Here is a 15,651-nt window from a genome sequence, read left to right on the forward strand (position 1 = left end):
CCCTCCCAACCTTGTGACCCCTGGATAAATTATTATTTTTATATCTTACACCATCCACTGTCTCCCTTCACCCATGTTTCTGTTGTTCATCACCCTGGGAGTATTTCTATGATTACTATTTCAGAATTATGGTGATTCATTTTTTTGTTAGACATGTATTTCTTTATAACTTGTAATAACCGCACAATTTATTTCCACTGCAATCACACCAAAAAGATCCACTGCTATCAAGTCTGTTCAGACTCATCGAAACATGGGGACTGGGGGCTGTTATCTTTACAGGAGCAGAGAGCCTCAACTTCCTCCTGAAGGGTGGTTGATAAGTTTGAACTGCCAACCTTGCAGTTCACAATTCAGTGCTTACTCCATAACACCACCAGGGCTCCTTATCATTTGCACACCCATTCCTAATCTGTACTCACGGTTTAATATGACCTTCGTACATTTACAAACAGTGCTTTCTCCACCCCATGCCAAACTAAACCCTGAATTTCAGCATCATTCTCAGGGTCCATCATAGTCTCCATCAGCCTTTTTCATATGCTTGGAATTGCTGAAGTGCTGCTTTGTGCTAAAGTTCTGATCTTAATAGAAAAACTGGAGCCTGCAGTCCAAGAAAGGCAGTAACCAGAGAGTGCTGGTTCAGGCAGTTTCTGGAGTCTGGGCAGTGTTCCTGGACTGCTTATAACTGGCCAATTGTCTCTGGAACTAAAGTGCCAGATTCCAGTATGCCTCGCTGACAACAAAAGCCCAAAGATAAACTCTCTTGGAAAAACTACTTGGGGACTGATACGCATCTTTCCCTTTGGCCTGCAGCGCAGGCTGGCACACGGATGTGGTTGAGTGTCAGCCCGGCACACACAGGCGGGCACGTCTTGGCTCACTGTTGATGGCCAGGGGGACACGGCATCTCCGTGACACCAGCTTTTCTGTGCTGCCACGCTGTATTTACGTCCTGTGCTGACATGCTGTCCTTGTGCTTGGGCCTTCCCTGCTCAGCTGGGAGGAAAGCACAGAAAGCCTGCAGGCCCTGGACGCCTGCTGCTCGCAGAGCGAGTGGACAGACGGAGCCAGGGACCTTGGCAGGCTGGCCGGTGTGCTGTCTGTCCACGGTGGGGAACTGGCCAGCAGGGCTCAGGTTTCCATTCCTTCATGCTCTCTCTCTGCTCTTGTTTTCCAGGGAGTGAAGCCGATTTCAGCTCCTCGAGCAGCACGGGCAGCATTTCCGCTCCGGAGGTCCATATGTCCACGGTGGGAAGCAAGAGGTCCGCTTTTTCACGCAAGTAGGCACTGCCCCCTCCACTCTGTAATCATTGAGACTTTCCCGTGCCTCTCGTTCTATAGGGTGGCCCGAATCACTTTTGACTCGGAGGTCATATTACTCATTGAAGTGCTTTTCTCTCTCTCTCTCTCTCTCTCTCTCTGTGGGTGGGTGTGTGTTTGACAGTGGTTTGAAATGAGTATTTTCCCTGCCCTGCATCCTGTGGTCGCACAGCTTGGCCTGTGTCTGTCTTCCTGGGATTAGCCCTGCTCCAGATGTTGGCTCTGCATCCTCTCAGCCTTCTCTTCTTTCCTCCTCTCCCTCACTCACCTGTGACTTCACCTGAGCCACCCGTCGCCCGGGGCCTACCTGCTCCTCATGGCTCTGTTCTCCTTCCTTTCACGCGACTTGCACTTTGTGTGTTTGCAAAGGCAGATGAGTGGACCCATTGGCCTTAAACTCACCCAAGTGAGGACAGAGAGTGCAAAGTGCACAGACACGGTGGCCACCTCTCCGAGAGACCAAAGGACCCAGTCATGACAGGGGAGGGTCCTGAAGTCAGCCCACCTGGCTCTGAGCCGCTGCCCTGAGGGAGCTGCACCACTTCCCTGTGCCTCCGTTTCTCCACCTGGACAGTGGGGGCTATCATCGTGCCCGCCATGTAGAGTTTACTGTTAGAATTGAATGAGCTAGTGCCGATGAAGTGCCTGGCCAGTACTTGGAGCATAGTAATCATCAGCAGATGCCCGTCACTGGCGTGGCTTAGATGGAGGAGCGAGGCCTAGCGGGAGATGAGCGGCCCCTGTTACACATTTGGTTGTGCACCTCAGAGACGCTTCTCAGCACCCGTGACTCCGTTCATTCAGCACATGCTTGCTGAGCTTTGACTAGGAGGCGGGTTTTGGAAATAGAGCACTACACAGAACTCCATGGAAACTATATTCATTAAGCAGGACAAAAGGGGCAATACCTACATGAATAATGTAAACGCCAGGAACCCCTTGGAATTCTTTTTAAAGGAGCAGAGGGATAGACAAACCACGATAAAATTCACTGCCATTGACTCCATTCCAACTCCTAGCCCTCCAGTCCGAGAGAGCAGACTGCCCCTGTGGGATGCGGAGGGGGTGTGGGGGGGTGGGGGCGGGGGGAGGGGCGGGGTGGGGGTGATTCTTTATGGGAGCAGCAAGCCTGTCTCTCTCCTCAGAGCTACTGGGGCATTTGAATGGCCGGCCTTGCAGCCTACGACTCTCAGAGAGTGAAATGTAGACGTTTGGGGTAGTCTGGTCTCAGGAGACATCTGCCAGGTAGTGAGCTCTGAGCAGAACCTGAACAAAGTGGCGGAGCGAGGGCCAGGAACACCTGGAGAAGCCTTCTTCACCGTCTGCAGTCGACTCTCACGGGCCTCGGTGTGTAAAAAGCAGCGTGTACAACATCTTTAACATTCCTTCCGAGGAAAAATGCTTTAGTCTCTTAAAGCTAGCTTATATGTCCAGGACTCAGCAAGACAATATTTATTTGCTTTGGCTGTTTATAAAAACCTGAGACCCCAGCTGGGGCCAGCCAAAGCTACAGCAATAGTGAAGTCCACAGTAAAAATTCAATGACTCTCCCCAAAGGCCCTCTCTGTATTGTAAGTTAGTGCCCCTGAGAGTATAGGGCATGAAGACCAACAAGTTCTGTCTTAAGTCCGAGATCTGGCTTGCTCTGGGAATAAGCCACTTATTTAGCCCTTTCAAGAAAGTAGCACGTACTATGATCTAAGATGTCAATGAATACAGAAAGAGGTAGCAAAAGACTATGTAGAAATTATATTAATCGTATTGTACTAAGCATTTCAAAAGTATCTGGACGTCTAATACTTGTGACTTTTAGAAAATATTCCAGTCTGGAATTCATGATTTCTTCAAAAAAGAATATAAAAGCATCAAATAATATAGCTAAGAATAATTCCTTGCAAAGCCAATATCTCTGCTTATGCTAGAATCTATTGTAGTCAAGCAGTAACAGACTTCGAAGGTTTAATGAAAATGGAGGTACCCAAAACTGGAATCGATAAAGTTCTTTAGCCATTGTTCTCACTTTTTAATCTGAGCTCTGCAGAGAGCCGCAGCAGCAGAGAGTCCATGATGGACTGTCTAAGGCATTCCACGAAGCGTGCGTTGTACACGTTGAGAGTGGCGAATGGACTTGCTCACTGGAGAACAAGCTCCTGGCAGCTGCACTGCAAGACTATTTGGGAAAGGCGCGGGTGAGATGAGGGACACATGGGATTGACAGAATGTATCTGACAGGTAAAACCCTAACTTACCAACGGAAACAACAAGAAACTTGGGACTGGGAGTTTGACAGACCAAGGCTTACCCTCAGCCTTCATGGGTCAGTAGGTGCATGACTGGTATCCTATTCTGGAAAGTGGCATAAGAACACCCATCCCCTCCTGCCCCGTGTTGAACGGACCTGTGTCAGTTGTTAGCGCAGGACATTAACATAGTTCTTTTCACCAGGGGTGGTAATAGTAGCACCTATAGAATTGGTGATACGGAAGAGGAGGAGGCGGCCAGCAATGATGACTGCCACCATGTCCCCCTGAGGGAGGACAGTGAATGGGGAATAGAGACGACACACATGGGCCTCTTGTGGGCTTTTCCTAACACTCCCCCTCTGGGTTACATTCCAGTTGCCCTACTCGGGGCTGCTGGGAGGTTGCAGGTCAGCAGAATTCCACCTGCTCTCTGTGGACTGCATTATTGTCCCCACCCACACACACAACCAAGGCATCGAGGTGGGCTTGGTCGGCATCAGGCTTGCTTCTTCACAGACAGGACAGACCTGGAATGCCTGCTCCTCCTTTGAAAATGTTTTCCGTCATCCTTTGAGCTAAAGTCCACGAAAGGAATAGAAGCAATCTCTTTACGCATCTAGTTTCTTTTTTAAAGATTGGCTACCACATGAATGAATGAATTTCCTGGAATATCTTGGGAGAGTTTAGGTAATGTTTCATAGCTTGGGGAGCCTTGCTTGATCCTGTGTAAACAAATGAGTCCTTAGCAAATGCCAGTAGTGCACACCACCACTTCATTCAAAAAGCCCTTAGCCTAGGTGGGGTTAAGAAGGAGGAGGCATTTCTAGAGTGAAAAGACCTGGCTTTGAATCCTGTTCACCAGCCTTGGTGTCTTCTTGGACTGTTTATCATCCCCCTGACTCAGGGAGTGACGCAATGGATTACCTGTAGATCCTGTTAACCACAAGTGCTGCCATTCTAGCCCCGCAGCCACACCTCAGTAGAAAGACGAGGCTGCCTGTTCTCATAAAGGTTGGCAGTCTTGGAAACTATAGAGAGAAGTTCCACTCTCCCTTAGAGGGTCCCGAGTGAATAATCTGGGCCAACTCGATGGCAATGGAGTGTCCTAGTAATTGTACCTATTTTACAAAGTGGGGGTCAAATGAAATGAGACAAGGTTCATAGCGCACCTAGAGAATGGCAGGCGTCACAGAAAGCCCTGAGTGAAGAGTAACTCAGAGATCAGAATTGCCTAGGTCAAAATTAGAAATAACTCTTTATTTTCTCTCTGAACTGGAAATGACTCATCCTCCATGACTCCCCCAGTCACATTAAAGAATAAACTGGCTGATGCCCGACGTACAAGGGAAGCACGGATACGAAACTCAAGCCAGGGTACATGTTCCTTTCAGTTACTCATGCAGGCCTTCCCACCCCCCGGCTGCTGAAGTGGGTTTGTCAGAAAGCCATCCGCCCATCTGTTCCATATAAAGCGTCCCCTTCTCACGGAAGAGGGGACGAGTCCAAATGGATAACTTCACAAGCAAACAACTATTAGCTTTAGAATTTGGCGACGCTTCATTTCTGTGTGACTTGCTAGATTGACAGCTAGTGGAAACTGTATTTGATGTCAAATAAGTAGTTATGGTTTGGGAAGTGAATTTATACAGAGAGAGACTGATTCATGTTGACATACTTTTCTCATTGGGGTGTTAGCTGGAACCAAGTATAATTAAAAGTGCAGATAAGATTGTCAAAAAAGCAGAACTGCTATCCTAAAAGTATCTTGTTTTCCTTGTAATATAATATAAACCTTTTATTTCCGTGTAATATAATCAGGTAATACTCCTGGCACTGTGTTCCTATTTAAGTAATTTCAACATTCCTCAGGTGCTTCTTTATACAAACGGGTGTCAAGTCTCTGAAAGTAGATTAAACAGGGACGGCCAAGTAAGTTTATCCCGTAATAATGCCTTCCAGTTGCATTACCCCAACCAGCCCACCTTGCATCCTTTCCTCTGATTGTCATTGTGAGGAAGACAGAAAAGGTTAGTATATGCCCCCAAATCAGAGATGGGGAAATTAAGGGTCTTATTTGCCACCATTCCCAGTAATAGTGCCACCCGTTCTTACACCCAGCGGATTCATTCAACGGTCACTTAGCAAGGGCTTGCCGTGTGAATAATCTCCAAACCAAATTCACTGTTGATACCAACCCATAGTCGCCCTATAGGAAAGGGTAGAACTTCCCCTGTGAGTTTCCAAGAGTGGATAGGAGTAGACAGCCTTGTCCTTTTCCCTCAAACACCTGGTGGTTTCGATCTGTTGACCTTGCAGTTAGCAGCCCAGTGTGTAACCAAGACACCACCATGTGAGTAGCTGGCCTGATACATTACCACAGTAATTTCCCCAGAATCCTGCTGTGAGCTGGGAGTCGAAGATCTAGAATCTGCCCTATTGGGCCATGCTTGATCTCTTTCCTAGAAGAGGCTGGGTAATCCTGATTGGGAAAATAGTTTAACATGGCCATTAACTGAAAAGTGGGAGGTTCTAGTCCAGCAGTTCTCAACCTGTGGGTCGTAACCCCTTTGGGGTGGTCAAATGACCCTTTCACAGGGGTCGCCCGATTCATCACAGTAGCAAAATTACAGTGATGAAGTAGCAACGAAAATAATTTTATGGCTGGGGCCTCACCACAACACGAGGAACTGTATTAAAGGGTCATGGCATTAGCAAGGTTGAGAACCACTGTTAGTCTATCCACAGGAGCCTTGGAAGAAAGCCTTAGAGACCCTCTTCAGGAAAAGCAGTCAGTGGAACCCAGTGGAGCCCAGCTCTACTCTTGCACACATGGGATTGCCCTGAGATGGACTGGATTTAACAACGGCTGGTTTTTTAATCTCTGGGCCAGGAAATAGTGGGGATAGAAAAGAGAAGCCTCACGGATGCCCCAGTCCGATAGAAAGACAAACTAGAATGCGCGGGATAAGAGTGTGATCAATTTCCTGATGGAAATGTGCCCAGAATACGAAGGAGAACACCGGGTGAGACACACCAGCTGGTCCGTGGAAGGAAAACTGCAGAGAAGGCTGTTGTGATAGGTAACCTTCAGTCTCCAAGCAGCAGGTACCCAGCCCAGGAGGGAGTGGGAGGAGAACCTTGTAGGCAGAGGAAACTAACTTCAGAAACAAAAATGACCTTAGAGCATGGAGGACCCATCCAAGTCCCTTGGAATGCCAAAGGTACAGTGGGAAGAGGGGAATATGTGAAAAATGAAGTTTGACGTACCTTCTGAACCATGTTAAGGAATCTGGGTTCTCACACTAGAGGTGGTAAGGAGCTGACAGGTGGCTTTGGGAAGGGCAATGATGTCCAAGCTCCATTTTAGGAAGGCCACCCCAACCACACCAGTTCAGCCTCCTGAATGGTGTGGGCAATACAAGAGGCAGCCAACCCAGCTTTTCAGGAGTTGAATGGCGAGGGTTGTGTTAAATCCCTGGAGGAGTAGAAAAAAAGAAGAAATATATCTAGTTGGTCAAAATTATAGACCTGATACATATGTTTGTCTATCTCATTTTCTCCTCCTTGACAAGCAACCCTCTTTTCCCCATCTCCAAGTGAATTGCCTGAATTTCCTTACCCAAATATGAACCAAACCCAAATGTCTCAAAACTGAAACAGGTGTTCGAGAGTTAAAAACAGCACCTTCACAAGTTTACAGAATGAACCTGAACCAAATCAACGTGTTAACCCAAGTCTCATCAAGTGTCCTACTTTATTGTGTTCTTTGAAGGCAGTTGGGTTTAATTCAAAGACAGTTTTGCGGGAGGGGAATTACTTGGAAGAGCGGCCAAGAGAGTGCTTGTACTAATAATGAGGGAGGAGGGAAACTATTGAGTAGGTGGTTAAGGAGGCTGTTCATGAGCACAGTTTGTACTCATCATGAGAGAGCTTTTGAGATTATAAATTAGATTTTCCTAGCAATAACTAGCTTCCGAGAGAAGTAGAGCATGAACTTTTCAACATGTCTGGCCCCAAGGATCTTCACATTTTTGATGGTTTTCTCCCAGTCGAGGTCCCCATGGGCGGAGCAATGGAACTTCCTCGCACAAACCCGTCAGCAGCCCGCCGTCCCCACGGGAAAAAGACCTCCTGTCCACGCTGTGCCGGAATCAGCTGAGTCCTGTGAACACCCATCCCAGTTACGTACCATCTTCCCCAAGTAGTAGCAACTCTGGCTCCTACAAAGGAAGCGACTGCAGCCCAGTCATGAGGTGAGTCCTGTTTCTCTCTTAATCACGGTTCTCCGTTTATCCAACTCGGTGAGGGTTTTTTTCCTTTCCTTTTTTTTTAAAGGTTATCCACCTCTTGCCAATGTGCATTGCCTGCCTGCCTGCCTGCCTCTGCAGTCATACATTTCTCTTTCCTTTCCTGCACGCAGGTCCTCCTACAAGGGCACAGTCCACGGTTTTAGCCAGTTACAGTGGTCCGCACAGAGTTCCTGGCTAGGGGGATGGGGGAGGCAGTATGATAGAAGAGGGAAGAATCATTGGTGTATTCATTCTTGATCCAAACACGGAATATATATAAGTACCAGGATGTGCTGAGTCCCTGGTGCTACCGGCAGGTAATACATTTGATTGCTAACTGAGAGGTAGGAGGTTCCGATTCACCTAGAGATGCCTTGAATGAAACACTTGGTGATTTACTTTGGGAAAATTCAGTCATTGGAAACCCTGTGGGGCACAGGTCTATGCTGATCACCATGAGCTAGAATCGATTTGACAGCAGTTGTTTGCTTTTGTTTGTTTGTTTGTTTGGTGGTGGTTTATCATCATGTGCCAGCCCTGCATCAGGCACTGGGAATAGAATGCTGAACAAAGGAGAAGATCCTTGGGCTTACCATCCAGAGGAAAAGAAAGACATTAGCGATCTAATGACAAAAACAAGTTAAGATAATTTGGCAACTACCTGTTGCTATAGGATTGTGGAAAGGGGCCAGGGTGTGGCCCATCCCCCTCAAGCTGCGGGAATCACTGCTTCCCTGAGGAAGTGAATTGACAGGAGAGCTAAAAGTCACGCAGGAGTTGCTGAGTCCCAGGGGGAAGAAGAGACTTTAGGACAGAAGGAAGGAGCCACGTTTCCAAACTGATCACTCAAGGACTGGGGAATCAGGAGCTGGACCCAGAAGAGTAGGGCTGGTGGAGTGGACAGGACTGGTCTCAGCAACAGGGAGAAGCTGCCAGTCCTGGAATCATCTGGAAGCCCTGCTTTCTCATTAGCCAGCAGGGATGCCCAGCCTTGGTCAGTCCTGGCCAAAGGTCAGGTTTCCATCTAGAAATGTTTTGTAGAACATTGGGCACTTCTCTCACGAACATACACTGCTGAGAGGGAGTAGCCCCTGTTCAGTCAGAAGGAGAAAGAGTTCAACTTCCACCAAAGCAGCACACTCACCAGGGGACTGGTTGCAGGACAATTCGAATTGAGCTAATAACAATCAGGCTGTCTAGGCAGGGCAATCTTGCTTCCTTCCCTCTCCCCGCCTCCTGCTCATTGTCCTTCTAATAGAATAGCAAGATACACTGAAGGGACAGCCTGAGACCAGGGACAATTGTGCATTCTTTTGTATGAAGTCATTCGTAAACCATAGAAAAACTTCCCTCTCCACAGCTCCCGTCCCATAAACATACACCCTCCTCAGCCTGCCCAGTAATTCTCAGCCCTAAGATTGGTAGGTAGGTCAGGTGGGTGGGCTGCTAACCACAAGTCAGTGGGTGAGACCCACCAGCCACTCCTCAAGAGAGAGAGCAGGCTGTGTGTTCCTGTAAAGATGGACAGGCTTGGAGACCTTCCACAGGGCTGTTCTGAGTCAGAATTGGCAGTGGGTTAAGACTGACATGTTTATGAAAGTCCACCGTCTAAAGCAAAGTCACACATTATTGAGGCTTGAGACTCTGCCCACAGCTGCCATGCTGCTTCAAGCTGGTAGCTGTGTGTTCTTTTGTTTTTATGATTATTTTTTATTTATGTTTTAGGTGAAGGTTTGCACAGCAGTTTAGTTTCCCATTCAACAATGTCTACCCAAATCGTTGGTGACATTCTTCACAAGGCATGAACAGCCTCCTAATTTACATTCCGGTGGTTCTGTTTCTATTAATCTAGTTTCCCACTCCCCTTATGGTCTTCTTTTTGTTCTAAAGTAATTATTAACCATTTGGTTTCATATAATTCTTTTTTTTTTTTTAAGGAAAACTACTCACGGGTGCTGTTCGTTATTTTGTGATCCAATCTGTTAAGTAACTAAAGACTGATTTGGGGGGTTAGTTTCAGTTAAGTTTAAAGAGTACCCCGGTACAATAGACTCGGGGAAGTCTTCGAGTCTCTATCAGTTTAGTAAGTCTGGTTTTTTTTTCCTTTTTTGTTATTGTTTGCTTGATTATTTCAGGAATTTCTGGTCCACGTTTTCCTCCCGCCTAGCAGGATCCATCTACTGTGGCTCGGGTTTAGAAAGGTCATGGGTGTAGCTGGACACCTTCCAGTTCTTCTGAGGGGTCTTTTGTTTTGTTCCTTTGCTCTCTTAATAATAAAAGAGACAGGACACAAAGCAACGTTTCACTGTGTGGGTTGTTGCAGGAGGTCTGGAAGATACACGTCGTGTGGTGAGAATCATGGTGTCAAACCTCCAAATCCAGAGCAGTACTTGACTCCCCTGCAGCAAAAGGAGGTCACCGTGAGACACCTCAAGACCAAGCTGAAGGAGTCGGAGCGCCGGCTGCATGAGAGGTGAGTCCACGTGACTTGTGTACAGTGCCTGAGGAGGATGCATTTTCCCCCTAAAATGAAAGATGGACCCAAACTGTAGAAAGGCCAAAAGCAGCAGCAGCAATCTGGTTTTATTTAGTGGTTGCCAGCTTTTAAAAACCACCCTCTCAAGGAAGCCATTTGAGAATTGTTTGTGACTCAGCTGTTCCAGGAGTTGAGGGAACACGGGTCAGCCCAGAGGAACCCTCTGCTTATTCTGGCCAAGGACAGTTTTGACTCTAGAAGCTGGGTGTGTGTGTGTAACTATTTTTAAATGGCAGGAACACTTAGAAAACAATGCAGTCCTTCCAACCCTGTGTACAACGGAGGGAAGTGCTGCCTCACCCCGCACCATCCTCACAATCTTTCCTATGAGCAAGCCCATTGTTGGCACCGCCGAATCACAGCTCCATCTCATGGAGGGGCTTCTACTTCTTTGCTGACCCTCCACTTTACCAAGCACGATGTCTTTTCTCCAGTGACTGATCCTTCTTACCAACCTCACTTTCTAAGGAACATTCTGGCTATACTTATTCCAGCATAATCTTATTCATTCTCCAGGCAGTCTGTGATATATTCAATATTATTTGTCAACACCATAATTCTACTGCAGTGGCTCTCAACCTTCCTAATGCCACGACCCTTTAATACAGTTCCTCATGTTATGGTGACCCCCCCACCAACCATAAAATATTTTCGTTGCTACTTCATCACTGTAATTTTGCTTCTGTTATGAATCGGACCACCCCTGTGAAAGGGTCGTTCGACCCCCAAAGGAGTCGAGACCCACAGGTTGAGAACCGCTGTCCTACTGCATCAATCCTCCCCGGGGCTTCCCTACCATTGTCCGGCTTTCGCTGTTGACCTTGGCTTGGGTTAGCTGCCCCTGATCCTCAAGGTGATATCTTTGTGTTTGACACTAAGCTCTTTCGCAGCATGTCAGTCTTTCCTCCTGACAGCATGATGTTGCTCATTGGTTCACTTGTGAGGATTCTGTTTTCTCTATGTTGAATTCTAATTCACACTCAAGGCTGTAGTTATTGATCTTTACCAGGAAGTGCTTGAATTCCTTTCCCCTTTCAACATAGGAAATTGTGTTGTTTGCATATGCAGGTTGTTAGTGAGTATGTTAGGGTTGACTAGAGAAACAAATTCATAGACACTAATATGTGTATAAGAAAGAGCTTATATATAAAAGAGTAATTGTATATTAAGCAAACATCCCAGCCCAGTCCAGATCAAGTCTGTAAGTCCGATATTAGCCCATATGTCCGATACCAGTTTATAAGTTCCTCTTCAGACTCATGCAACACATGCAATGACACTGAATTCAGGAAGATCATAGGCCAGTGGGTAGAGAGTCTTGTGGATCCAGTCACGGTGGAAGCATCTCAGCACTGGCGTGGGTCTCCACATGGTTCCTCCAGCTCCGGGGCTCTGGCTCCATCAGCATAGCCCCCGTGTGACTTGTCAACAGGAATATTCTCGCAGAGAGAAAGTATGTGAATGTCTCACAGGGAGAAAGTGGGTCCCACCTCCAGGGAGGAAGACAGAGGTCCCAGAATCCTCAGGAGAAGGCCATGCCACACCGAGACACCACTGGCTATGACTCGATTGACAGGTTAGACTCCACCCCTTCGCTCAAGCTGACAGGAGATTATGTAGCTGCCGCAGCCAGTCTTCCTCTAATCCGAAAGCTGTTTTATTTATAGCCTAGCTCTCAGATGATTTGTTCAGCATACAGATTGAATGAGTATGGTGAAAAAATACAATCCTATCCCATACCTTCTTGATTTTAAGCCATGCAGTAACTCCTTGTTTTGTTTGAACAACTGCCTCTTGGACTATGTACATGTTCCACATGAGCCGTCCCCTTGTAAACTGTCAAGAGTCCTGGTGGTACTGTTGTTGCGTGGTCTGTTAACTGCTAGGTCAGTGGTTCAGACCCACCAGCCACTCCACAGGAGAAAATGGAGGCTTATCTGTTCCTGTCAAGATTTAATAGCCTCGGAAACCACATATAAGTCAGAATTGACTCCATGGTAGTGGGTTGGGTTTTTCTGTTTTGCTTTGAACCCTGATTATTCTGTCAATCTGGATGACTGGGTGCATTGTCATTCTTGCCACTATCTCTGTGCTGAGGGAAGAGGTTTGCCATTGGAGGCCAAGATTTCAGGTAGAAAGCAAAACAAAACAAAAAGCCAGTGGATGCCTGTGAAGTCTTATCACGGAAAGACCTTTGGCATTTTAGGACAGGCCAGTTTTTCTGCCCCGGTATCTTCTGCAGACTACTCTGGGACAGACTCAGAGCTACTTTCGGTGAGTAGCTCATGGGTGAGGTCAGCCCTGCTCGCATTCTGTTCCCACGAGGAAATGGTAAAGACTCCCTGGCCCTAGGCCAGTGGTTCTCGACCTTCCTCATGCCATGACCCTTTCAGACAGTTCCTCATGTTGTGGTAACCCCCCAACCATAAAATTATTTTTGTTGCTACTTCATAATATAATTTTGCTACTGTTACGAACCTGGCAACCCCGGTGAGAGGGTCATTTGACCTTCAAAGGAGTCTATACCCCCAGGTTGAGAACCGCTGCCCTAATAGATAAAAACCTGGGCAGCCAAGGGTGAGGAATGCATGCACGCAGGGTCTTATCTCACATTCCAAACAAACGCGGTTCCTCATCTGCCTGACATGGACTTGAGAGCCAAGTTCACGTCTCAAGTGAACCAGATTACCAGTTTCTGAAAGTATCGGGTGTGGCATTTGAGGTGACCATATGCACCATGGGCATTCATGAAGGGAAGTAGTAGGGAGAGGAAATAGCCGAGGCCGGACTTAAGAAAGCAATATTACAACAACACATACATGGATCATCTAATTATTCATCTTCATCCCAAACCTGGAGACAGAATCATATTGATAAAAAAATGATATTTCACATAAGGAAGACATTTTTATTTTGGCTCTGTGTATGACGTTGGCTGTCTTACAATTGATGATGGGTGGTGGAGGCTAACACCTGCCAAGTAGAGTGGGGGGCATTTCAAAAGGCGATTCAGCCTCTGCGTTTCAGATGGAAGGCCACAGGCTCCTGGCTGTGTGTCAGAATGACTTGCTCCTTGCTTCAAAGTCGCCATTTTCCTTACCCCCGCCTGTCTTCCCACTCCAGGGAGAGTGAAATCGTGGAGCTCAAGTCCCAGCTGGCCCGCATGAGGGAAGACTGGATTGAAGAGGAATGCCACCGGGTGGAGGCCCAGCTGGCGCTCAAGGAAGCCAGGAAAGAGATCAAACAGCTCAAACAGGTGATGGAGACCATGAGGAGCAGCCTGGCGGACAAAGACAAAGGCATCCAGAAGTACTTCGTGGACATAAATATCCAGAACAAGAAGCTGGAGTCCCTCCTTCAGAGCATGGAGATGGCGCACAATGGCTCCCTGCGGGATGAGCTGTGCCTAGACTTCCCGTGGGATTCCCCGGTCAAGGGCTTCGCCCTGAACACCCCTTTTGGCCCGATGGCCGACGGGCTGTCTCCGGAGGAGCCGGCCCCAGGGGCAGGGGCTGACGGCGAGCTGCACACGGAGCTGTTGGATGACCTGGCGTCTGTGCCCACCCCGGGGCCGGGGAGCCCCGCGAGCCGGCGCCGTGCGGCGGTGGAGCAGGCGGTGCAGACCGACGTCGTGCTGCCGCTCAGCCCGGCCATCTCGGAGCTCCTGGAGAGCCTGCTGCAGGTGCGGGAGCCCCGCGAGGAATCCGGGATCGAGCTGGCCGACAGCTCCCCGGAGGCCACCTCTGCCTTGGGGGTTGACTTAACGCCAAGCGATCCGCCCTCGGCCATCCTTCTGTCTCCCGTGGAGACGCCCGACGACAGGTCCGCGGGGGCGGACGCTGGAGAGAACCAGCTCATGACAGAGCTGGATTTTGCCGCCTCCCCGGACAGATGGGACCGTCCCCTCCCGCGGCCTCGCGGGGAGGTGGCCAAGCAGTACTGGAGCAGCAGCTTCCTGGTGGATCTCGTGGCCGTGGCCGCCCCCGCCGTGCCCACCGTGGTGTGGGCACTGAGTACTCAGACAGGGGGCTCAGGTCCGGTCTACACCCTCGGAGCCTTGCTCCGGGGCTGCTGCGTGGTGGCCCTGCACTCGCTCCGCCGCCGCGCCGCCTTCCACATCCCCAGTTAAGGCGACGTCCTGGTTACGATGTGCCAATTGTGCCAGGTGGTAAGACCGCAGGTGGATCTGTGGCGTCCCCAGTCTGTCCTTTTGCCCCTCGGGATTTGATTTGCACTCCGTGTAGTAGAAGCCCGTTCCCTGTAGCAAACCTGAGGTAGCCTCAAAGGCCCGGAGGTCTGGCTCAAACCCGTGTCCCACCCATGTGGTAGCGAAAGCATGCTCTTGACCCTGCCGTCGTGTCCGGGGTGCCCTGCGTGTCCGAGTGGTCCAGGAAGAGAAAATGCAAAATTTGCACTCTCAAGACAGCTTCTGTCAGGCTGGTATGTTATCTCCTCCTCGCTTTGCTTCGTGCCGTTTGAAATGTGTGACCGTTCCAGCAATCCAGTGGTCTTGTGCTTCGCAGGGGATTGTAACCAAAAATAAAAGTGCATTTGTGTCATTGGGTTGAAGGAGTCTTGATTAGCTCTTTAGTGTCTGGCTTGGGGGTGATAAGGTCTGCCTGCAGCAGTTTCTTTTGTTTAGTTTCCGAACTCAATGTACTCCGAAGTCTGCAATGGCATATTCGTTAAGCTTACTCATTGATGAGATTGTAAGTTTACAATGTATTGATTTGCTTACTATATAGAGAGGGTTTTACTGGAAGTTGTTTGTAAGCACAAGTTGAAGCATGACAAATTACAGGTTAGTGTTTGCATCTAAATAAACGTTTTATCCTCCTACAAGGTAAATGTCTGTGGTCTCACTGTTTGGGAAGACAACCAAGAGTAAGAGGCTCGCAATCGGAAACCTAGTGCCTGGAGCCGAAATAAGAAATGAGAAAGGGGAGAGACAAATTCTGGAAGAAAAGGGAGGAATTCCAACCTGTGCATCACAAAACGGGGTCGCTGGGCTTCAGAATCCAACCAACGGCAGTCAGTATGGTCTGAGTTTAACAAACTCTAAAAAATCAAATAGATCTGAACATTGGTTTTCAATTTAAATGCCCTAGGCATTTCCTTGTATATGTATTTTATTCAATATGCATTTACTGAGTCCTTTCAGGAGAGCTGGGTTTAATTTTTTTTTCCTCTCCCTAAACAAAGTAGTGTGTAGTGGAAGGAGAATCAAGGTCATTTGGGGGGTGAATGGGATTGAAAGCCA

General features: G+C 48.2%; 1 protein-coding gene across 2 annotated transcripts in view; it reads left to right on the forward strand.

Annotated features, from left to right (window-relative positions):
* SYBU (syntabulin) overlaps nucleotides 1-15,233 on the forward strand; it is a 126,280-nt gene extending 111,047 nt beyond the window's left edge. For both annotated transcript variants that reach the window (XM_004697675.2, XM_030884909.2), the window contains 4 exons: nucleotides 1,181-1,283; nucleotides 7,616-7,819; nucleotides 10,179-10,328; nucleotides 13,515-15,233. In XM_004697675.2, the coding sequence (XP_004697732.1) occupies nucleotides 1,181-1,283; nucleotides 7,616-7,819; nucleotides 10,179-10,328; nucleotides 13,515-14,520 (1,463 nt within the window). In that variant the 3' untranslated portion in view covers nucleotides 14,521-15,233. The remainder of the gene's footprint in view (nucleotides 1-1,180; nucleotides 1,284-7,615; nucleotides 7,820-10,178; nucleotides 10,329-13,514) is intronic.
* The last annotated feature ends 418 nt before the right edge of the window (nucleotides 15,234-15,651 follow it).

This window comes from Echinops telfairi, unplaced genomic scaffold (genome assembly GCF_000313985.2).
Source record: "Echinops telfairi isolate 266 unplaced genomic scaffold, ASM31398v2 ScPeMD7_1;HRSCAF=3_0, whole genome shotgun sequence".
NCBI classification, from domain to species: domain Eukaryota; kingdom Metazoa; phylum Chordata; class Mammalia; order Afrosoricida; family Tenrecidae; genus Echinops; species Echinops telfairi.